The sequence below is a fragment of the Phalacrocorax carbo genome, chromosome 3 (genome assembly GCF_963921805.1).
Source record: "Phalacrocorax carbo chromosome 3, bPhaCar2.1, whole genome shotgun sequence".
Taxonomy (NCBI): Eukaryota; Metazoa; Chordata; class Aves; order Suliformes; family Phalacrocoracidae; genus Phalacrocorax; species Phalacrocorax carbo.
In genome coordinates, this window is record NC_087515.1 from 95,267,003 (window position 1) to 95,291,784 (window position 24,782).

General features: G+C 40.2%; 1 protein-coding gene across 1 annotated transcript in view; it reads right to left on the minus strand.

The window, feature by feature from the left end:
- Positions 1 to 24,782, minus strand: part of KCNQ5 (potassium voltage-gated channel subfamily Q member 5) — a 302,174-nt gene that overhangs the window by 41,995 nt on the left and 235,397 nt on the right. Inside the window, exons 4-7 of the mRNA XM_064447806.1 lie at positions 10,885 to 11,060; positions 10,312 to 10,437; positions 2,590 to 2,700; positions 933 to 1,028 (exon numbers count right to left, since the gene is read on the minus strand). Of these exons, the coding sequence (XP_064303876.1) occupies positions 933 to 1,028; positions 2,590 to 2,700; positions 10,312 to 10,437; positions 10,885 to 11,060 (509 nt within the window). The remainder of the gene's footprint in view (positions 1 to 932; positions 1,029 to 2,589; positions 2,701 to 10,311; positions 10,438 to 10,884; positions 11,061 to 24,782) is intronic.

A 24,782-nucleotide genomic window follows, 5' to 3' on the forward strand; every position in this document is an offset into this window, starting at 1 on the left:
TATTACATATCAAATATTTAGTATTTAAAAATCATTGAACACTAATAATGGAAAACATTTATTAAGAATGTTTCAAAGACAGCCTGGCATCTAACCTGAACTTATCATGGAACTCTAGTATATTCATGCTCAGCTTCATTATTTGGATTTATTATTTCAGAATGAAAAAAAAGCCAGCATAAGTGGCACACATAACATACTTGGGATCGCAGGAAAATAAACTAGGAATCTAGAAGATTGTTTCTCGCCCCTTTTTTTTAACAGTGTGTCAGGTGGAGTAAAGGTTGGTGCAAAATCATTCTTTAGAGGATTTTCTCATTTTAAATTAGGACTGTAAGTTGAGGAAAAAAACCATGCTAAACAGCTGTTTAACAAATATCGAGCCATTTTTGCTTAAAAAAATCTTTCTAAATCGTTGATCTGTACCATCATGTCAATATTGGAGCTGAAATCACTTCAGACAATTTCAGGCATTTTGGAATTGCTAGTGCCTACACTTCCAGCTTTTGCATGGACTAATAGTGAAAGCAATTCTCTGGGCAGGACACTTAATTTTCACCAAGTATATCACTCATCGGAGCACTCTAAACCTTTTAGCAGATGAAAAGTAGCTTAATATAGGCAAGAGTGCTGTGCTGTCAGCTGGGTTGTCTAGGGATCAATTCTATTTTTCCAAGTAATTCACTAACTACAGGCATGCAATTGACATCCTTGACTTGGTTTCTTCAGCACGGATAGAACTTAAAAACTATGCATAGAAATGCTATATGCACAATTATGGCAACACACGGCAATCACTGAACTTATTTCATGAAACTAACCAATCTGTTAACCATTATTTCCACAAAACCTTCCAAATTGAAATAATAAAACTTGCTCCAATATGTACTTTTAATCACCTACTGTTATCTCTTCACTGATTCCGTATTTACCTGAATTAGACTGGCGGCTGGATTCCTTCTTTTCTCAAAGTGTTTCTGACGATGTTGTTCCTGCACTTTTAATGCAAATCCTGAGCCAAGGATGCCCTGCAATACAATACACCATTTATTATTAGGTAGGTGGTTTCGCCAGCAAGTATACACAATAAACTACTAAGGTTTTGTGAAGCTGTTATGCCATATAATTGCACCAGATAGCACATTTATGGCAGTATAAGACAGTATAAGGCTTAGCAACAGTGTCCATTTGTGGTGAGGCTGGAGACTCCTTACATAAGAGTTAACATCTGTGGTGCTACTAGTGACCACTCATCCCAACCATTGCTTGGGTTGGTGCTGCACTATGCTCCTGCAGCTCTGAGGGCCACAGATATACATCTGTATATAAAACATCAGGCAGGAACACTCAGAGGAATTTAAGCCAGGAATGATGAAATGACCAGCTGCCAGATATGCCAGACATATGTGGACTTCAAAGTCCATATCTGCAGTACTTTTGAGTGTTTCTGAGGAAAATGAGTATCTGTACATGGACACGACATGAGGAACTAAAGTTCTGGCATCTCTAATATGCAAGGTTATTCATCTTTTACGTGTTCATTGTAGTCCTGCTAACATTAACTTTCTTGTTAGTGGTGACTAGGTAACAAAGAGAATTAATGACAGTAGCTGCTGTTATATGTAAAAGAGTCACAAACAGATAATGTATTATAATTATAATGCGTTATAATATGCCAGAGATACTGAAATACTCTCTGTACTTAGAGTAAGAAATAAACGCAGTTCACTAGATGATTCAATGCTGTTTTCAAATGCTGACTTTTAATCTTGGTTTGTCTCTATGGCTGAAAACAAATGTATTTTTATAACATACATATTTTGTAGTGATCTATACGTAATGAATCTGAGTATGAAAATATTGATTTTCTATATATGTTGCACAGGATGCAATACAACAATATACAAATGTCACTTCTGATTTCATGCTTATTCAATACTAATTTAAAAAAGAAAGGAAATTCATTCATGAAAATGAAAAGTTCTTTCTAAAGCTACACTATACTTCAGTCACTAGATGACTTCCATTTCCATTAAAATCTCCTGAACATTGAAAAAAGCAACTGTCATGTTTATTTACAGTCATTCACAGAAAATACTAGTTGCATTTTTATATTCAACACATTACCTTTTAGTTTATTTAGTGCCTTCTACTACTCTCTGTTGGTAGCCTGAATATGGTCATACAAGACAACCTATTAGAAATATTTTTTTGTTCAAGAGAACCTAATTCAGAAAAACATATCAGCTGATTTTTTTCAAAAAATCGGAAAAAAAAGCAGTAATATATGATCCACAATTCATAACAAAAGAAAGGAATTTCAACCTTACACAGCAGTATGCTACCTAATTTAGGATTATTTCCCAGTTTTGCTTTTGCCAAAGAAACTCCCCAAGACTCAAGCAATGACAGCAACACCAACCTCTCAGTTGGATTTTGGGCAGCAGTTTACCAGTGTTGTCACAGAGCAAAAAGCTTTAAACAGTTGCTTTTCATGTAGAGAGCTTTCTTAAGCTTTTTGTATCATAACAGAAGTAGGAGCTACAGAAGTTTCTATTATCTTTTTACAAATTTTATAAGCATACTCACAGCAGGTAGTGCAAAGAAAGAAATGCCAAGTAGAGCAAATCCTGCAGAAAGTAGCCTTCCAAGCCAAGTAAGAGGGGTCTTGTCTCCGTAGCCAATGGTTGTCAATGTGATCTAAAAAGAAATGAATGGACACCGTGGTTTACCAGAATTCACCGAGAGATTAGTTGCAGATTATTTACATGGCATGAAACAGCATTTCCACTAAATAATACAATACGCATGAAATATATATATATCTTGTTGTTACTAAAAGAAAAACATACATAAACAAATTAAAATGAACACATTTTTCTATGAAAATGTAATACTGTTTATGACTGAATGAAACTGAAATAAATAATATGAGCAAACTACCTAAATAAGCAGTAAGTAAGTTTTAAAAATAATAAAACAGAAGGTCTGGGATCTCAAAGTTGAGGCAAATTATGGAAATTATGTGAGCTGGGCAGAAAAAAGTGTTCTTTTCCATGGATATAAAGGTGTTTCACCTATTTTCAGCAGGGAAATATAACTGTATCTATTTGCATAACTACACAAATATACAGAGATCATATTGGAAAAATATAGTAGGACTAAAAGGAAGTTGTTCACAGGTGAGATAAAGTCAAAAGAACAGCAAGAAGCAGCTGCACTTTCTACAAGCCCATCAGTACAATTTGAAGTGGATCACCTTCTGAAACACAAAATACACTAATCAAAAGCTGGCAGGCACTTTAAGAAGTTCCTGGTCCTTCTCCCTTCCTTATGACAGGCCCAGGTGTACCTACATCACTCCTGACATGAAGCTCTAAAGACTACTACAGAGCACAGACGTACCTCAGGCTGTTGGGCAATGCTAGCCCAGACCTACATGGGGAGAAGTCAAAGAGAACGAGGAGGGCATCTGTAATCCCTTCACGTGATGAGTGTAATCAGAGGATCAGCATACAGATGTTTCAAAAGCTGTGCTGTGGAGGCCAGCACCCCTGCCATGTAGCACCAGTGCAGATGACGGCAGAGTTTGGTACACGTGGAAGGGCTCTCCACATGCAACTCACTGACCACAGGCCATGTAGAAATGCAGCAGATATGCAGATGCCACTGGGATAATGGTGCATGGTTGTGGTTTACTGAACATATCTCCAAGGCAAAAGATAACAGCTTCATGTCTCTGTGTGGCTGAGGGTCTTCCCCAACCCAAGGAAACGTCCTCCAGGTTACTCCTGGCCTGGGAAGCGTGCCAGTACCAAACTTGGGGACTGGACTGGCAGGAGAAAGTCAAATCTATACGCTTCCCTCTTGGGGAGCTTGGACCCACCGCACTGCCTGGTGCAGGCAGCAGGAGGAGATGTGGGCACAGTGGAGGATTTCTGAAGTCCGGGTGGGAGGCTGCAAGGCACGATGTTAAAGGACAAAGACAGACAACAGTAGGCTGAATGCCAAGGACTCCAGGGCCTGTTATTAGCAGAGAACATGTGCACAGAGAATTATTTTACATCATGTACCAAATGTGGGCAAGTTCAGGCTTAGCAAATATTCTGGCAGGAACAAATTCTTCAGGAAAATGCCTTCTAGAGGCATTATTCTGCTTCCAGCTTCCTCAAAGTTCATTCCTAGGCAAGACGGCCAAAGCAATTCTATTTAATACTGGGGTCACCGCAGGACAAAAGAAGGAAAGTCTTTTGGAAGTAATTAGATTTCAACTATTTAGGGCTCTGTAGGTGGTAAACAGTGCTTTTAGTTGCTCACATTGTTGGGAACAAGCTGCAGGTGTAATTTACCCTGAGAAAGCCATAGTGACGAAAAGAGAGTGAGCTGAAATAAGGCTGCAGCTGAAATTTCGAGTGGTTATCAAGTCTCAAGTTTTGTAATATGAGCCTGGTTGCAGGCACACCACCTTGCATGGTGATCAGGTCTCACTCTCCTTCCTTGCTCCTCTTCACTTCCTGCCCCATCCCGTCTTCCCAGCTTTTGCTGGACTCTTTGGAGAACCAGTGCAACCCAGGAAGGTGGAAAGAATTATCCACATTTCTGCATGGTTTGTTTCTGCTGTTCTGGTGAGTTGTGTTAGCTCATGGAGGTGCCTAACAAACTCCAGAGCCTGCACAAGGCAGAGCATGGCTGAGATTGAGTGATAAAGAGGAAGGAAGATGGGAATGCAGATTCCTCTTTTCTGGCAGAGGTGAGCTGATGCAACCACGCTCTTGGCCTGGTAGGGGGGCTTGGATTGGTTTTCCTTTGTTTGCTGAAGAGGATATTCCCAGCTCTGCTCATCAGAGGGCAAGTGCAGAACAGTTTGAGGCTATTAAGACCCCGAGAGCAATGAAGCACTTGAAAAAATGAATACCTGAGTAAAAGTTCCTCAAAATTTGTTTCCAGGCCAGTCATTGCGAAGCAGTTTGAAGCTCTGGAATGAGCCCAGTTTCTTGGCTTCTGTCCAGCTCCCTATCTCTGCCAGACACTGGAAAATACAGAGATATCTCCTTCCTGGGCTGACAAGGAGGAAACAGAACTAAGTGTCATCTGCGTATTAATGATATGGCCACCAAACTGTCTTCGAAGAAGTCAAAGATAAACTTGAACCTTTGGGATCTGACCTCTGGGAGCCATCCAAAACCAGGAGCAGTCATACAGACTGCATCTCTGGAATTTCTCCAAAGAAAATAACAGGATCATATTAAAGCCTTTCCACCCATTCTTTTAGGTCCTGAAGACTTGATGGTATCAGTATATGATTAAGAGTATCTGTGGCTTCTTGCTCGCTTTGAGCTGTTTTATCTTGGGACAGTCTTCACATGGGCATATGGGTGTCAGCACCATGCTGTATCATCTTACTCAAGACTGAACAAATGGATTTGATCTTTGTTTTATATTCCTCTCATCACACAACTAAGAAAATATTTTTCCAGACAACTTCAGGGTCAAGTTCGGGAATAATCCTCAGTATCTTTGTTAGTGCTGCAAGCAGATGACTAAACCACTGGCCAGGACCGGACTGGCATAATCCTGAATCCTGGCATAATTAACTGAACAGGGTGTGGAAAACTACTGGATGTGAGACCATGACAACATGAGAAATTTCCAGACATCACTGATAATAATGTAAGAAGCAGACAGAAGTTACAGCTAGCACTGTAAGGGAGGGCTGGATCCCACGGGTGGTTAAAGGAGAAGTGACTGAAGTTCGAAGGTGACTGGAGGAAATTATTTGGGACCTTTTACAGATTACAGTCTTGCAAGGACATCAGCCCCTAGGTGACTGCATCAGCAGTACCATACAAGGCCAAGAGTGACTGGGTAACAGAACTACCAATTTCACAGGAAACCTGTGGAGGTGATTAGGGACGGTTTGTTTATTTAAGAGGAGCCTTGGTCACAGGATGCAAACTGATGAAAAAGAGGATCAAGGTACAGTAAAAGAAATAACAGGGTGTGAAAATCATGTCTTTCTGGGGGTACCTGATGAGCAGCCCTGTGTCTGATCACCACAGCCCAAACCAGGATAATAAATGAAACCTTTTAGTGTTTATTTGTATAGGATTCATTTCACCCAACTTGAAAAATAAAATGCTTAGGTGTTTAACATGACCTGGTCACCACAACATGCACAATGGAAATTGCATCCTCCAGCAGACAACTTATCCTACCCTAAAATGTAGGACTTAGGCTTGCCTGAAAGCAAATGTCTGGTGCCACTTGAGATGCCCTAGGGCAACTGAACAGGGAGCGCCCACAGGAGAGGCAGCAGACTCGGCAACAGATCTTCCGTGGCACTGTACGCCTACGTTCAAGCAACTGAATCGCACTCTTACATGGCTAAATGGGCTAGCTGAGTCCTTTCTTTTGTACCAGATGCAAAACACTCCATTTCGGTTGCTTCTATAAATAAAGCGTCTGGACAGGCCACCCAAGGCAGGCAGTGTCACCTGGCTAGACTCAAAACTCACAACGATGATAGAACTTCTGTTGTATCTCATTGGGGGAGCTAAAAATATGCTAATAATAAGTGAGGTAATATAATAATGAATGTGATTATGTAACCTAGGTGCCTTCAATTAGATGAGATAGGACCCAGGAGGCCCCCCTCTACCCTAACATTTCTTTCTGATGTCATTTTATGTTCTGCTAGCAGCACTTACCTTTTGAATCTTTACCTGAAATCAATTAACTGAAAAAAATGTAGTTTGCTCATGCTATCATTACATGAAATGCCAAAACGTCATCAGTATTAACTCATTTGAGCTAGTAATTGTGACAATATTATTCATCATAAGATGTTTTGGTCCCCTACAGGTCGCTGTGGAGTGCCAGAGCCATTCTGTATCTAGCTGTAACTACTGGTTACTACTAGAAAATAATGACTTATTAAGAGAAACTCTGTCAAAGGTGTCAAAGAGACAGGAATCTTAATTTCATTACATTTGCAGGTAAAACTAATTAACATACAAACTAAACGCTGCTATAAGCACATACAGTTCTAGCTAACACTAGCAGTTCTCAGAAAACCACGCATGATATGGTTTTGAAATACTTAAGTTTTTGAATTGACCTTTTGTTCCCATATAGTTTAGTTATTTTATTCTGTTAAAGGAGTTTACCTTCTCTACCAAAGCAAATTCTGAGCCTGAACTTTTCATGTAACATACACTGTCATATAGCACACATATCATATAACACACTGTGTTAGGCAGTACTGTGGGGACCCCAACCACAAGAATATTCAGAGCAGTAACATTTGCATGATGTTTAAACTTCAGGTTGCACAGTGCAATGTGTAATTGCAAATACAGTGGAGTATATATGTATATTAAGATACATATGTGGAGTATATAGGTAAATTAGGATGCCATATCCTGCCTTTAATTTCAGTGTAAAACTATGGGCCTCAAAAATGGAGTCAGTGAAATGGCCATAGCAGGATATGGCCCTCAAATAATCTGAATTAATGAATGGGTTAATTGCTTCATGCTGGGTCTGGTCCTGTAAGGCAGGGGCATAAGTTCCTCTAAAAGCTTGAAATTTAAGATGACTATTTGTGCCTGACATCAAAGCAGTCTTTTCCTTCTTGTACCTCTGCCATCACAGAATTCGGTCTGGGATTTGGTAGATGCTCTGTGGTTTAAACTAGAACGACTCCTGCAAATAAACAAATCAATGAGAGTAAGCATTGATTTCCCCTAGAATGCCACACAACCTGACCTTTTCAAAATCTACATGTGGGTTACTCTGGCAGTAAAAACAACCATGACTAAGAAGCACGTTATGCATTTCCCACATACTGTTTTACATATTATACAAAAAATACTATTATTAAAATGGCAATGATAACAGGTAAGAGGGAACACTGATTTTCAGTAACTTTGTGCACTTAAGCACATTAAAAATTTAAATGTATTCATGCCACACACTGGGGAAAGAAGAAAAGATATAGAAATATACAGTATAGATTGTTTTCAGGTTTTTGATTATAATTTGTTGTTTTTCCTGCTGATGTCAAGAAAAGATTCAGATTTTCTCAGTTGCACTACTTATCTGACCTATGAGTCATACATTTTCACTTCATAGTGTACAAAATATTTTAAGCACCACTTTATATAATGATTATTTCTTAGCAGAGTTTTTTCTTTAAAAATAGCTGTCAGCAGGTAGTGGAGAAGCAAATTCTAAAATAAAGATCTTGGTCCTGCCTCTAGAGCTGCTCAGGGAGAAGTATCTGGATCTGAGATTAACCTCAGTCAGACATCAGGGCTGAGGTCTGAGTTTGCTGGGACTTTCCTGTTCCTCAGGTATATATCTCCTCTCACCATTGCCTGCTGGCAGGTGGGTACAATCCTCTGCTTAGTCCAAACTCCCTGCCTATGCAGTGCTAAGTCAAACACGGCTTTGCAGAGGGGTAGAGAGTGTTTCCTGGAGAACCGAGTGGCTGAAAACACACATTCCCAGACCCACACACTGCCACATCACACATAGATGACCTCAGGAGGGTCTGTCACAGGACCACGTCCCCGCTGGCACCCCCATAGGGGCAATGGTGTTTGCAGACTCCTGGAGCCAGGGTACCCACCAGCGAGGACACCAGCATCCCAAGCCAGATGCTTCACAACTGTGTCAATATGGGCAGATCAGAAAGCTTTAAGCCAAATCAGCTTTAGAAGAGAAGTGGAACTCCTCCTGCATGGGCCAAATTCTACTCTCAGTTACAGATAGATAAACCACAAAATAAGTTGCCGTGGAGTGACTGAGGGAAAAACCTTCTCTCATGGCTTTAGCCAACATGAATATTACATGCGTTTGGATTACAGGATAAAATTGTGTATTTTATTAGAGCTCTGTGTTGATGCTCTAAAGCAACAAGTTTCAGGAAAAATATTTCTGTATATTTGTAAATGTACAAGTAAGAGCTACTAGGTATGGCTTGTCCAAGCTCCCAGTTTTGTGCACTGATAACACAGAAATATAGTGTCTAGGAAAGGTATGTGGCTAATGGTTAACCCTTAGATGAACAAATTTCAAATAACAAACCAGTCCTACTAATAGGCCTTTGCTCAAAATGTGAACAAAAAATATTTTTCAAGGATTCAAAGCATTTTGGAGAAGGCTTTTGTACCACCCATTATGCATGCTCTGAATCTGCAGACACTACTGAATCCAGATGAAGTCTTGTCAGCAGCAGGTCTGAGGTGAGAAAGCTTCATTTCTGCATCCCTCTGATGAGGAAAGGTGGCAGAGACTGGTTCAGGACTCACACTTATTCCAGGAAAACTAATGAGTGCTCTAGGTTATGTCAGCATTAATGATCTCACAGGCATCATTTCACTACCCAGACACTGTCAGAGCTCATGGTGTTCTACTGCATGAGAAGGAAAAGAAAAGCTGTTTTATACAGCCTGGCAAAAGCTTTGCCGTAGGTTTTGTTGGGGCAGATTTCCTAAGCTGCCTAAGTAACTCCCACACTGTGCAGGAGTCTAGCTCACTAAAGGGCATTTTTAAACAAAAAAGCCATACACATTGTGCCATTAAAAAAATCAACATTTCAGACCTAGCTTTTCATTGCTCATTTAAAGCCTAGTTTATTTAAACATGTCAGCATTCATATAATCCTCCTACTTTCAGAAAAGTAGTCAGGCATGTACTTAAATCCCACAGATTTCAACAAAGTAAAACCAATTGATTTGATATTTAAGCATAAGCTCAACTAAATCAGAGCTTTTACACCTGCAAAAATAATTGGAGAACACTGGTGAACCAGAATGAGGATGTTCTTGCTTTTTGCGCTCGGGGTACAGAGGAAGGAGAAACAGCATCATTCTACGGGTGCTGATTATATTCTTCCCTTCACCACAAAGCTGATGTGAGAATTTTTTCCCATTTTCTTCCCTGACACTTGTTCCTCTTCCTGCACTGCAGCTTACAGCCCTCTGATCTGGATCAAAGCAGCTCTTTGTGGGACCATACTACAAACTGTATTACTGAAAGCATCTGGGTTAAAAAAATAAAGTGCTTTCTTCTCTTGAAGGTTCAGTGGTCTGGTTTGCAGCAGAAACAACCAGCTGTTCTGCAGGATGGGGTAAAATGGACTATGGATGTGCAAATGAATAGCTGGAGAAGGAACCTTCTCAGACCAGTTTTCTGCCAGTGAAAACAATTCACTGAACAGCACACTAGATTAAAATCCACAGTAGGTGAAATTCAAAGCACTACAGCATACTGGTTAAACAGTGCATATTATTTTTCTGTACTTACCGTGCCCCACCAGAGCGCATCTGCATATGTGGAGAATTGGTTATTTGCATCTTTTTCCACCAGATAAACCAGGAAAGATGAAAAGATGAGTACTAAAAATCCTATGTACCAGGCTGTGATTAATTCCTAGATAAAAGAAATTAGAGATCAATATCCATTTGAAAGATTAAACAGAAAGGCATTTCAAAGAAGACATAATGAAAAGATCTATATAGTTGTCGGGCCGTTGAGCAGTTAAAAGTAAAATGCTTTCCTATGGATGCAAATTTTCTCTAAAACTATTTTCTTCTAACGCTCTAAATCTACTCCCATAGTCTGACACTCCAGCAACTTCACCAATATATATCAAATTGCAACAGCACATCAAGTACAACATTTTCAACGTATTCTGAAAACTGTTAGCATTTAACATGGCCTGATGTATTCATGCTAATGCCCATTACAACTGATGTCACTTCAGAAAATTTTAGGTATTCTGCTCAAAACTGATAAACGTTTGTTTCCTTGGCCTCTTGTTGAATCACACCAAGTGAAGATATCAACCAGATGAAATCAGCATCTAGAATTGCGTACCTTGCTATGCGCATAAACTACTGAACCTAATAATTTCCAAGTGCCTCCTCTTCGGTCCATGCGCACCATACGAAGGATCTGTAGGAAACGAAGACTTCTCAGTGCTGATGTTGCAAAAATGTTACCCTGAGTTTTTGCAGAAACAACTGCTATTGAAGCGATGAGAACAATGATGTCTGAAAGAAATATATTATAGAAAACATTAATGTCCAAGTACCAATAAATAACACATACATGTACATGAGCTGAATGAGGGGACAAAAGAGAGATGACTCCTGCTGTGGGTGGGAATCCGAAGCACTGAGATTCCTGTTTGAGTTAGGGATGTGAGGTCAGGGCTGGTGTCAAAACTGCCTTGGGACCCTCCAGGGTGAAAACTGTGGGTAGTAATTTTGAGAACATATGGATAAAAGGAGCAGTGTTGAAGGAACCTCACGTAGGAGCTTTGAAGCCTGATGGAGCAAATTGTACAAATCAGTAGATGGACTAGAACTTTTCCCCTTTACATCTTTTCCAATAGCAACTTTCCTATGAAAAGGCAAAAAAGAAAACAAAGGTAAGAAAAAAAAAATAGAGCAGCCCCAGCGGTGAGAGTCCAGTGGAACCGGACTTGTAAGCACACATACAAATTTCCTATGAGTAGAAGCACTGCATGGTTGAGGCATGTAGTTTCTGGTCACAAGTCCCCTGATGTGCCATTTCCTGGAAAGAGGAAATACAGTGCTGGGTACTCAGAAGCATTCTTTTAGCTGGCAGCCTGGAAAGTTTGTTGAAGCTCAGCAAGTGTTAGGATTTATTTCTTCAGGTCACAGATTCAAACTGTGAGAGCGAGTTTGTTCAGCATGGACTAATCAGCCAACTGCCCTCTGAGCCAGAACAGCATTTAAAGGGAGATGAGGAGAAGCAGCACAGTGATGGCACACGGATGCACAATGTTCTTTTACCACGATTGGGGCAGACACGCCCGTGTGCAGGGATTGGAAAGGGACAGAACAAGTGCTGTGTTACTTCATTCCCTCATCATTAATTTTCTGACCTTCTCTTAAAAGCTTAAGTAGCCTTTGTAGGAAACTGGTTTAAACCTTAGGATTTTGTGGCATTTGTATGTTTATATGCATGGACAATCTAAATCCATGTTTGCCAGTGAAGAACTTCCTGAAAGCAAGTTCTTGTTGACATGAGTTTTGCTTCTTCTGTGTTGTGTATGAACACTTGTCTTTTCCCAAGCATAGCTTCTGCAAGTCATGAATGACCCAGTAAGTGAAAAGGCCCCAGCAGGCGAGGGAGGCTGGCTGTACCTACAAGCAGGACACTCTTTCCTTAGCCTGTTCCAGTACAGTAGGAAATAGCCTTGGTTCATTCTGCTCAGCTACCAAAGTAACTTGAGGTCCAAATACCCTTGTCTGCTGATATCCTGGCTTTCTCTGAACTCACCTATGGATAGCTTTGCCCTCTTATTACAATGCTAAGGGTACAGCCAATCTGTGGTTTAAGGAGTGTCCTATTAAACTGTGGAAATCCTCGTCACAAGATACTAACAGTTCACATGGGTTCAAAGCCAGCAGCATGATCTCATGGGAGAAAATTTAATCCCAGACTAAATAATACCAAGAGCCCACTTCTGGCTCAGGACATCCCCAAGTAGCAGGCTATTGGAGGCTGACAGACTTTTATGGAGAAATATTGCTGTATGTTTGCCCTGCTTGTGTGCCTTCCCTGACTGTTCACTGTTGACTAGTGTCATTGTTGGACACAGTGTGTTAGGCTAGGCAGACCTTCTGCCTGTCTTATACTACGACATTTTAAAATGTCTTCGCCTACTACGTAGGTGGATCATAGGTGGCTACTATATAATTGGCTACCAAAAATACTGGATTTGCTTCTAGATATAAACCCAACAAGTTCAGACATCAGGAAGAGCCAGAAATGGGCAAAGTACCTTAGGGCGTCTGCACAGTACAAGTCTCAAGGGCACAGCAACCAGACACAGCAGCGCTGGGTGACAATTCAGAAATAGGATAACTGACCAGAAAGCACAAATTCTAATGGAGATCAGAAAAATAGATGGGCTGGGATTCAGCTGCATGAGAAAACATTTAAATTTAGTTGTCTACATGTGAAGCAGGTGTCTGAACTCTCCATGCAGCACAAGGAAACCATGTCAACTGAGAGAGGTGCAGCTAATCCTCAGGAAGGCTCCTGCTGGCTGCTCAGCGGACTCATGCTCTGGGCTTGGCACAAAAAAAGGCTCAATTCAGCTGCCCAAATTTTTTTGTCCAGTGACATTTGAGACACCCTAAGGTATCTGAGACATCCCCTAGGTCCAGCAGCTATGCTCTCAGACCTGTGAAGGCTGTGCCCTTCAGGAGAAGTCACTGGAGAGCAGGGAATATCATGTAACAGGAGACACCTCTACTCCACTGAACTAAGCCCTAGATCTTGGCCAACTATACTGGAAGTATAGACACGTAGCACACACCCACCTATAAGAAAACTTCTATATTTAGGTGTCTTTATCTGGATCTGAAGCTCACATAGAGCATATGCTCGAAAGCCTTGAGCAATACAGGCTGTGTTGAAGAAAGTGTCCCTGGTTACTAACATGACAGCAAGGTTAGTCTGGCTTCTCCCATGCTGCTCTGAGCAATGTAAGCCATTTTTAATTAGTGGTGACTGGCTACCAGCAAATCAGATATTGTTAGAAAAGCAGCATGCAATCTTGCAAATCATTCTTAGAACTTTAAAAAGAGTAAGGTCACCCAAATATTAAGAATTAGGCATTTGGTCCAGAAAATATTGAAGTGCTTACTGTGGGTTTTGGTTATGCTCAACCACTCGAAACAAGGACAGTTTTTTACAAAAGCCAATGTCTTGCCCTGCCTTTATTCCTTCTCATTCCAGGAGCTCTGACAGCTTTCCTTAGAACATGGAGTTAATTGGAGATCTCCCACTGCAAAAAATTCAAATTAATTCAGTTCTGCCAGCGCCACACAGCATCTGCCCTGTGCTGCTGGGAGCTTTCTGCCCCACTGAAGGTCTCTGCTCCCCTCTGACCGCAAGAAATGAAGAAGCCAACAGCAGCACAGCTCTCTTTTCCCTTTTTTAAAGTATTGATCCAAGGGAGTTATCTACTTGGGTATACTCTTCTAGATAGAGCGTAGAGATGGGGAGAGACAAAGGGAGGAGAGGCTGAGGAAATGGGGGAGCAGAAAATGCACTGGCACAAGTTTAAGAAAGAGTTGGAGGAGGGAAGAGAGCGTTCCGAGTCTGCTGGCATTTTTTCTTCACACCTTGCTGTCTCATCTTCTTCAACTCTTCACAATACATCTCCCACCCAAACCACCCCCACCAACTCCTCTGGCTGGGAATAGGGAACGAAAGTGTGTGTCCGTTACCTAGGGCAGCCCTGCGTGGCTGTGTTTCCCTCAGAGGCAGGGAAGGCAGGCACATTATTTCAGCGTAGTTTAACTTGCCAGGAACAGGTGTAAAAAAAATAAACACCTCTTGGAATGAAATCAGAGTCCAAAGAAAAGTTTTCATCAGTTGAAAGTCACTTCTGAATACGCTAAACTTGCTTGGTTTTCTTATATAAGCATTCCTACACTGGAGAAATTAAAAGTTAAGTACTTTATGATTCAATCCCTGCCACATTTTTATCCAACATTCCTCAGGTGCCATTTGCCCTGTTATAAGTAGGAGAGCAAAATCTTCTCCTGGCCTTCCTTTCACTGAATTTATTTTACTTGAATTTAGCTAAAATCTCTGCAGTATTTCTGTATTTCTGTAGTTTAAGAGGGCTTTAATAAACGTCTATCACTATTTTCCTCTTATATCAATATATTCCTCTTCTATCAATATTTTTCCTTCTTGCCCTTTCGTGGCAAAACTGGGAAATCAGGAAGAAAAAAACAAAGCCAGAAAGTGGATTATGGGTGAAACCCAACTTTATTGAAGTAAATTGCAACATTTTGATTAGTTTAACTGCGACTAAGGTTTCAGTTCATATCTTGCCATAAAGAAACAGGAAAGTATAGGGTGTGAGAGTAAGTAATGGCAGTATAATTCCAAACTTCTCTGTAACGACTTATTAGAAGACAAAAGTTTCTGAGGCACATTTACTTCATTGATTTTTTTCAAAGCTAATATCTTGTGTATGATCTTTCAAAATTTTAAGCATCTCCTCAGCTATGAGACTGATTTTATTCACTCTCTCCTTGCAGATAGCATAATTCCTGGTTAACTCCAGTCAGATTTCAGATCTTCTCAGCAGCTTTTGCATTGTTCACTTTTGAACACTTCATTTAAAAATTAATTTCAAATAATGAATTCTTCCACTTCAGATCTTTCACCCAGTACCACTCAAGAAACTCCTGAGATTACATGAAAGTTTTGTTCATAGTAACTTAAAGGCAAAGGTTTTTTAGTTGGCAGCCACTGTGTTAACAACTGGGCCCTGCCCTGAAAAATGAAACAAAAAAATGAACCCAGAACTCACGTGTATGATAGATTTCTCTTGTGTATTGTTCAGTCTCACTAGAATAGTGACATGTAAGTAAAGACAAATAACTGAAGCCCATAATGCAACAACCTGAAGCTCAGGAATTGTTTCAGCTAGCTCATGAGAGACGTGCCAGCCCGAGTTACCTGCTTCACAGAGGAAGGCCAATGTTGGGCTGCCTTATACTACTCATGCTCAGTCAGAAAATCTGGGTCGCTTAGAAGAGCAGTTTGCATTTCTATGCTATAAGAACTTCCAATGGCAACTCTGTGACTGAGGGATTAAAAATGATAAAAAAGGAGGTATCACAAATCATCATAATGGATTGTTTGATTTGTAATGACTTTTTCAATGTAACATTCCTACCATGAACTTTCTGAACATTGTCAGATTTTACAGTATTCAAGGGTATCACACTAATGGGCATTAGGAAATGCAATTCATGATGATCTCTCACCCACTCAAAAAGCATGTACATGCTCAAACTAATACACAAACCTGCATTATCTTTCTCTCTTTCATATTATTCAAAGTCTTATGAACAAGAAGATGTTAGTGAGAGTTTTTCCTGTTGCCTGCATTTAACCCCGATAGGTTGGAATGTTCTTTCCTTCTAAATAGAAACGATGCTTTGAGCCAATACAGGCGAAATGAGTCTTGTGATATTTTTTCTCTGATTTTATCAGAACAGAAAATGAACAATATTTACTAATTTTAGGTTCATCATCATATCATCAAAATAGTGCTTGCTACAAATTCACAGAAAATGCTACCAGTTTACACATCCTTGTTAAGAATATGCAGGAAACTGCAATGGCTGTCAGTTGCTACGTCTGCTCCATCTACAGAACCGTACAGAGAGGCAACGAGCTAGGACAAGAGCAGGACATAACTGCCCTCAAAACTGCAGGAATAAGCAGAAGATCTCAAGAATGTGGTTTATCTAGCTTGCAGCTGTATTAACTCACAAAGGAAATTAACTGGCAACAGTATGACCAAATTTAGGCTACCCTTAGGCTGTCCTTCTAAGGTCTAATTTTGGGCTAGAGTAATTGTCTATCACCCAGAGAAAAGACACAGCTTGGCGTGGTCATTTCTTGTGAATAGTTCTTGGGACAGTTCACGGTCCTAAATTTCAGAGTTATTCCTGACAAAAACAGCACTCTGATTGCATGGCATCATAGAGCCACTGGGCTCCATAATTGACTACGAGCACCAAGAGTGCTTTGATATGGGCTCCGTCTGGTTAGAGCAGCACAAGTTATGCATGCATATTGCAGCACAGTGAGCAATTATTCTCACTTGCTACGGCGTTTAAATAATTTTTAATCCAGATTTACAACAACAACTATGTAGAAATAGTTAACAACTTTCTATTCTGAGTCACAAGGAAGTGTGAGTGGTAGAAGGGAGGGAATGACCAGAATTTTAGCTTTTCTAATATCTCTTTGTATATTGGTCCTTCCAGTAGCTTCATCATGTTTATTGCTCTTCTCAGAACTCCCTTCAATTTGTCTACACTAATCTCCAGAGCTAGCTGGCTAGTGCCAGAGGGTATCGTCAATGTAGAAATGTACTTTGGATTTTAATCAGACAGTACAGCACAAAGTTAACACAACACACATTCTCGAGCACTGTATTTGAGCACATCACGCTATAGAAACATGATAACAAAACTATATTCGATGGACTCTATCCTAAACTGATATAAATGAGCCGTTTAAAGTAGTTTAAGGTATAGCCTGATGACCAACAGCTGACTTAAGCCATGCATCAGTATGTGAAAATAAGGTTGCGCTTTTTCAGATTCCTAAAAGAAAAAGTATGTTTATACAAACTTGTCTATAGGAACAGCAGCCTTTCTGCCCAGCCTAGTAACATATTTGGCACTGAAGTATTTTATGGTCCTGTAGGTTAGCTTAATAAAAAAAAAAAAAAAAAGAAAGAAAATAAGAAGACATTCGTAGAGTTTAAGGCTTCTGAATACCCTAATAGAGGGGTATTCAGAGAGGGAAATAATTGTATCATTATTCCTTGAGCACTTGTTGAGAAAGGTCATAGAATGGAAAAGGCCATTTCATCATAACTGGCTGCAAAAATGCTTTTAGCTTCAAACAAGAGATTAACCACTTCCCTCTACCGGTTCAAGAAGGCAAAGAATAAAAATAATGATTAGAGCATGCTGCAACAGTTAATTTGAAAAGAGGCAAATTGTAATGTTTTTACCAGGTGGCAGTTCCTTTGCTCTGCGAATAGTCCCCTTGCTATGAAATCAGTGGGATATTTCACATAGTTATGGCAGCAAAATTTGGTCTAATATGGGCTGAACTTCCAGTGACCTTGCATAAGTATTTACCCCAGAAACGAAGAACTTTCAATATTTTTATCCTTGAATTGTCCAGAACCTTGACTTAATTTTTTTTTTTTTAAGGATTAAGCCTGTAATTACATCGCTGATTAGAGAGATGATCAATATTACCATATTTAGAAAGATGATGGATGTTACCATATTTTGTAAATTTTCCCACTGGAAGAAGCAGAACTATTTCTTGATAAAGTACAATTCAGTATGTGCAAGATTGTCAAAATCTGCAAACTGGATTTTGAGAGACTACTCGGGTCTTTTGATGTCACCTGAATTCACCCTCTGAAATACGATATGCTCAAGCATTATTCTCTGCCTATAAAAAAAGCAGTTTAATGTCATCTATTGAATTATATCACCTGAACATCTCTAGCATAATTTGGGAGAGGCAGGAAGCGGAGTTCTGCACCTCCCACAAAAAGCTGAGCACTGTGAGCTTATTTCTTTACAGCAATAAGGCCTCAATTTCACAGAGAAGAAAAGCCTAAACAAAAACATCAACAACAAAAAACCCCAAGCAATACGAGATAATCTGAGTTGTGCATTTACTAAAAATAATGGTGCTCAGGATCTTGAGTCCTGGCAAAATTTGCTTTCAGCTATGTCTGAATATAGCTTTTCTTTCTGGTCAGGGATCGGATCTCTCTGCTCAGATGCCAGACTGGTTATGATTAATCGTCACCTACTAGTAAAAGTAATTGGCAGGATATCTTCAGGAAATTCTTGGGATGGATGACGCTGTTTGATTTTTGCAGATGTTGTTGTCACTCCAGCCAAAAGGTCTTTGCGTTTTCAAATATATAACACTCTCTGGATGGAAACCATCTTAATTGTCATTGCAGACAAAACAAGTTGGTGATTTCACTTCCTTTTGTAATCTTTTTTCAAGATGCAAACCAGCTTGTTATTTTTAGAAGTAGGAAAGTGAAATAATTTTGTGTATCAAGATAATTCACAGAGATAAACACAGATGAGTGTGAAAATTAACTTTTATTGCTGTTGAAAAACAGGAAGATAGGGATGTATGGCAGTGGCATAGAGAAGAGCAAGAAGTTAAAAAAATATGTAATACTGTCTAGGCACTGAAGTGGAATTAAAAAAAAATCCAGAGGTTACTACTTCACGCTATTGATTTTCTTTTTCTTTAACAATGGAAATGGCTACATTAGTCACTGACTTCAATTCTGAGGAGTCCACTAACACTATCTGTGCATAGAAACTTGGATTTTTCTTACTCATCAGCTGAGCAATACTCCAGTGAAGAGATCAAAAGAGATGAACCATCTTGAACCCTTCTCTCCATCCCTGTTTTTTATTTGAAATGTATTAGAATCTTCTGAGTAAGCAAAACATTTTAATATGAAATGAAAGTGACCTTCTGGAAATACAGACATCGTATTTCTAGGACACATATTAATTTTACGTAGCCAAAGTGGGTCTATTCAGAAAAGCAGCTCACCAACATGTAAAGCTATCTTTTCTGGCAAGGAGAAAACGGTAGGAAACAAAATTATTTAAGATAAATTAAATTACATTTTAAAACATGCATATGAAATAAAAGATAGTATTATTATATGAGATATAAAATCTATATAATATGCAATAATGAAATAATATATATTATAAAATACATATGCATTTTGTATTATAAAAGCACCACTGTGTGGTGCTTAGTTGCTGGCTGGCGTTAAACCATGACACCGCATAATATAAAATAGGTTATGTTTCATGTATTTTCAGTGCCATGGAAGATAAACTCTGCATTAAACTGCAGATGTGCTTTAGGAGGTCAATTCAAAGGTTTTATAACTGCAAACACTGTGAGGATTAGCTACAGCACCGTGTTCTGGTGCTGAAACCTCGGACTTGACGAGTGACCCCAGAGTCCAGTGCTGGGGATGAGGCCAGCTCTGCAAAGCAGCTGTGTGCAAATGGGGCCGTACCCCGTGGCATGTCACTGGCGAGCCTGTCCGTGCAAGGGCAGGCTACACTGAGCCCCAGCGCAGGCTCAAGCTGTGCGGGACCTCGCCCTGGCACCTGGAGGTGCCCCCACACCCCAGCGCGAGTCTCGGCCCCGCATGTACCTGAGCCAGGCAGGGCAAGAGCGTCTGCTTGGCTGGGGCAAGTACTGCTTGGCAGTAGCTGATGAAACGCGATATGGTGGCAGCTCAGCTTGCTCCGCCGCAGCACATCGAACAGGATGAATAAGTGTGTAAATCCCTGCCACAAACTCCCAGCACACACCAACAGAGACACTGCAAAGCAAAGCGGTCCAGGGCAACATAAACCAAACCTGTCACCTAAACCTAAATTCATGCACCCTTCCACTAAGCATTTGTTTTTAAGCTGGTCTCGTGCTTGGAGTATTTCTGCAGCCTATCCTAACAAAAAACAATTAGCTTAAGATTTCTTGTCTCAAGCACAGAAAGGAGCTGTATAGTCTAAGTCAAGGAGGAGAATGATCCTATTTCTTCTTTCTATGGATATTCCAAGCAGCACCAGTAAATCCCTTTCTTCACAGGCACCCTAGTGCTACCCCCTGGGTAAAGCTCTTTACCATACAATGCAATCATATGTTGCTCCTGAACAAAATAAAACAGAACTGGAAACAAGTCAAAGACACTTGTTAGTAAAGCTAGCCAAATACAAGAAATTAGGACTCAGTAGGTCAATTTTTGAAACAGAAAAATGAGGAATATTTTTAAAAGGTCAATACTGGACATTTTTTAGATGTGAAAACTAGATATTCCCTTTGAAATTCCAGAATGAGGAAGATGGGTCAGATTTGTCAGATTTTTGTTTTGTCATGTGCTAATCTAGTTTATGATGAGACACTAATTTCATATCCAAGAATGGATCAACTGATGTTACTCATTAATATGCCAATGTACTAAAAGTATGCGTACACTGTTCCTGTGTAAAAGCAGCATGCTTTCAGGACGTGATGACAAATATATCAAAATAATGTCATGTTACTTTTTATTGCAGATGATCAAAATATTTCTCTGTGGGCTGAGAATCACAATAGCTCAACAAATACTGAGTTTTAAACCAGAGTTATGGTTACCATTTTTGATTCAGTCTGGATAAGAACAACGATGTTAATGGGAGCATTTCACCTGTCTTTGTACTGTTAGCAATGAAAGTTCATGGCTCTGTTGAGTACACACTCGTTCTGGGGACTGAGTAAATCCTCAGCAAACATCTTTATATTATTAACAGCTGGCTCAATAAATCTTAAAAATCTACAGGCCTCCTGCAAGCTAAGATTAAGTTCTACAGCAAGCCTTTCATGGTTTTATACTTTATTAGCCTTTTCCTATAATTGATCTTAAACTTTATTAATATGCACCTGCCAGAAGGAATAAAGCACTATTTATTCACTAGGAGTTTTATTTGGCTTTAAGACAGGCTGACAGAAGCACATTTAAAACTGTATCTTTGACCCAGTGTTCACCAAGCCAATTTGTGTCCAACCAAAGAAACAAACCACGAGTCACACATGCAGTTCCTTCCCATAAATATTTTCTTATTCTGCCCAGCAACCGTTTTGTGCCTTACAAGTGCTGGGAAAACAAGGTTTGCTAGTCACTTTACTATGTCTGAGGCTTTTTCCTGGATGATAGTAGACCTTAGTGAAGAAGGGTCTTGTTGCGGACAGAAGAAAACCTGAAGATTTCTAGAGAGAAAGGCAGCAGGATGGATAATCAGACACACGCACACCCCTGCTGAATAAAGAGGCTCGTTAGATCAGACTGTAAGAAAACCACAAAGTTATCAGCAAGAAAAAAACCAAAATAACTACAGGCATGGCAAGACTTGCGTATGGAGAAAGGGCTGAATAATTTAGGATTGGTTAGTAAGAAGACAAATATGAGATGCAAAATAGAGGTATGCAAACTAGAGGAAGATAAGAAGGTCTGTTGGATGTCTCCTATTTACCCTTCCTTATAAAAGTGAGATCAAAAGACAATTTCAATCTGATAAAAAGAAATACAACATGCAATTAACTTGTAAAATTCATTGCCATGGGACATAAAGGAATAACCAGGGTAAATTAAAGACAAGATTGGATGTTTCTCCCTGAATTGCTGGAATTAGATTTTTCAGGGGATCCAAATTCCCATATAAGTCAGTCACTGATTACCCAATGTCCAAACAAAAATATTGTGTGATTGGCTATTCGGGCTGCAGGTGTTAACACATTATTTAGAGGTATCTGGCACTAGTCAGTGTGTAGAAAGACACCAAACAGGGCTCCTACGTGATCCAGCCCAGCAGGGGAAGCAGTGTTATCTCTGCACTGGGTCCTTGTAACCACACGGGTAGGAATCTATAGGCAGGAGCCTGCGCTTTCATGGCTTTTCAATCATACTCTAAAATTTTGGAGAGTGGCAGGCAGGCAGGGTGTCTGGAAGTGTCTGTCTAACACATTCCCAGGTTGTGTGTAAAATGAAGGTGATGCAGTCGTATGGGAGCGGAAAGGCCAAAAAAAAAGGTGGGAACAGAAAAATCCTGGGTTTGAGGGTGAAACTGGACAGGCAAAAATTAAGAAATAATGATGCTGAAAAGAGCAGGAGAGAGAAGAGCATGTCTCTGACAGAAAGTGAAGAGGCAGTTCTAATAATCTGCTCTCAAATTCACAGGGTAGGGGGAAACAGGAGGTATCCAGTATCTACCTGAGTTATCTAATACAGGTGTTGAAGGCAGGAACATGGGTCCCTCAGCGTTGACTCAAAGAGATTAATTCCCACCTTAAGTTTTCTGAGCTATCCTCTGGAGGCATATACCTCTCCCTGCTGCCTAAAACCAGAACTTGCATTCCTAACCTACACAACTATTTTGGATGTCTGCACAGCCAGTGTGAGTGCCTCCTGGGACTCCTCTCTTTCTGTAGATACAGAGTTTACTCAGATGATACAGAACCAGAGATTTCCAGCCACTCTTTACCCTCAGCTTCTATCCAGCCTGCAATTTGTGGATGGGTAGCCTGAGAGAGATTACTGTGCCAGCAAGAAGCTTTACATGTTTTGGAGAAAACTAGTGCAGGGCACCTTGCAGCCACCCTTGAAGCTTCCCGGTGTGGGGTATGTGAAGAAAGAAATAGAAGTTCCACTTAGCGCTTGTCCAAGAGGGAAAAAAACCCATAATCTGGTAGCCCTCCCACAAGCCCAACAGGAGGCAGTCCCAAAATGAGATCTTAAATACAGCAGACTGTGCCACTCTGTGTGACAACCTCTCCGCTCTGCCTCATGACTTTTTCATTTGAAATGAAGCAATCCCCAGCGTGGGGGTCTCATGAGCAGGCTGGGCTGGTGGAGGTGAGCTCTGGGGTCGAAGGGGCCCTGCCTTTGCCGTGGCTGCTCCCAAGACGGTCACATACACATGTTGGGGCACCAGGACCAGGAGGCACAAGGAAAGAAACAAGTGTCTGGAGCTGCCTCTTTCTGCAGCAGGGATGGCTTAGGCCAGACTCAAATATGCATTTACACCATTTCAGAGCTTACACAGGTTGATGTAAAATAGATCTGGTGGACACCTTCCTTGGATCTGCTATTGATAGCAATATCACCTATCAGCGGAATGGTCAAATCCTGGATTCTGAGAGTTATCAGCACAAGCTTAAAGGTAAAAAAAGGTAATTTTTCTTTAAGAGGAGACTGCAGGTTATGGGAGCCAGGTGTGTAAGTGCTAGGGGTGGGAAGGGAGGAAATTAAAATGTACAGGACATGCCCAATTTGCTGTCTAGAAATATGCAAATATTTCTACTTAGCTGTATTAAACTTGAGAGATAAATACTGTAACTCCGTTACACAATGTAACAATGTTGTTGCATTGTCAAATCCTTCCTAATTGCTGTATTTAACACAGCAGCTGTAAAAAGGAAGAATTAAAAAACTGTACTTTCTCTTCTTGTACACAAGTCTTTTTCTAATGTAGCAGTCGGAGTGTAACCATTCGAGGCATGATCATAAAAATAGATATTTCCTGCAATTCCCACTGGAATACTCTGCCCATCGGTTACTTTAGCAGTGCTGGTGGCAACATGCACTTCTCTGAAGAGACGTTAAAGAATGGAAACATCTGTGGAAACTGATTTTCTTCAAGTTTTGTGATCACTAATAAGCTAGTTACAAGGCTGGATGAAGACACCTGGCAAACAATTTGACTATACTGAACATAACAGTGGACAAAGCTTGTGTTTTAAACTGACAGCCTTGCCGGTTAACAAACTAAAGCTGAGCAGACACTAGAAAACTGCATTTGAAGAAAACGATACTATCTCTAAAGCTACTGAAAATGCCTATTTTTGTAAATGACAATACAGGCACGAAAAATGAAACCACTGTTTGTAACTGACTGTACCTACAATCCTTTTCCTATAGACCTGGCTCACGCAGAGATGGACTGAACAGAAATAAACTAGTTTTCATCAGACAGCAATAAAATCACAAAATTAAACAAGCATAAGAGTAATAATTATGAAATAAAAGCACCAAAGTGATGGAAAGACATACAGCAAATCTAAGATAGCAGGATGTTTCCTGCTGTCATATGCTGCAGGGTGAATATAAAAGGAACAAAGTGATATGCGCAAAAGGATTATTAAATGGGTTATTATTACTACAGAAAAATGTGAATGAGGTAGTTGCACACAATACAATACCTAGGGTGGTCATTTCTCACTACATTTCCCCTATTTGCATAGTGCTTTCAAACCATTCTAGAAAGATTCCTGCAGTATATGCCAAGCTGATAACTCCACATAGACCTCTTCAAATTCCTTCATTTGGGCTCACAGGGGTAAGGCTTGGACTCCACGAGAATAAGCACATTTTGATCAACTAATACCTGCAAAAGCAATTAATCCTGGCTCAAATAGTCAGATTGACAGTTGTCTAATGTACCACACCAAGGCATTAACTTTGAAATTTATGTTAACATGCTGCCAAAACACCCCTAAGTAAGTATAGCTATGTTAGTAACACAGAAGACACACTGAAATTGGCTTTTGAAATGAAGCGTTACCACAAG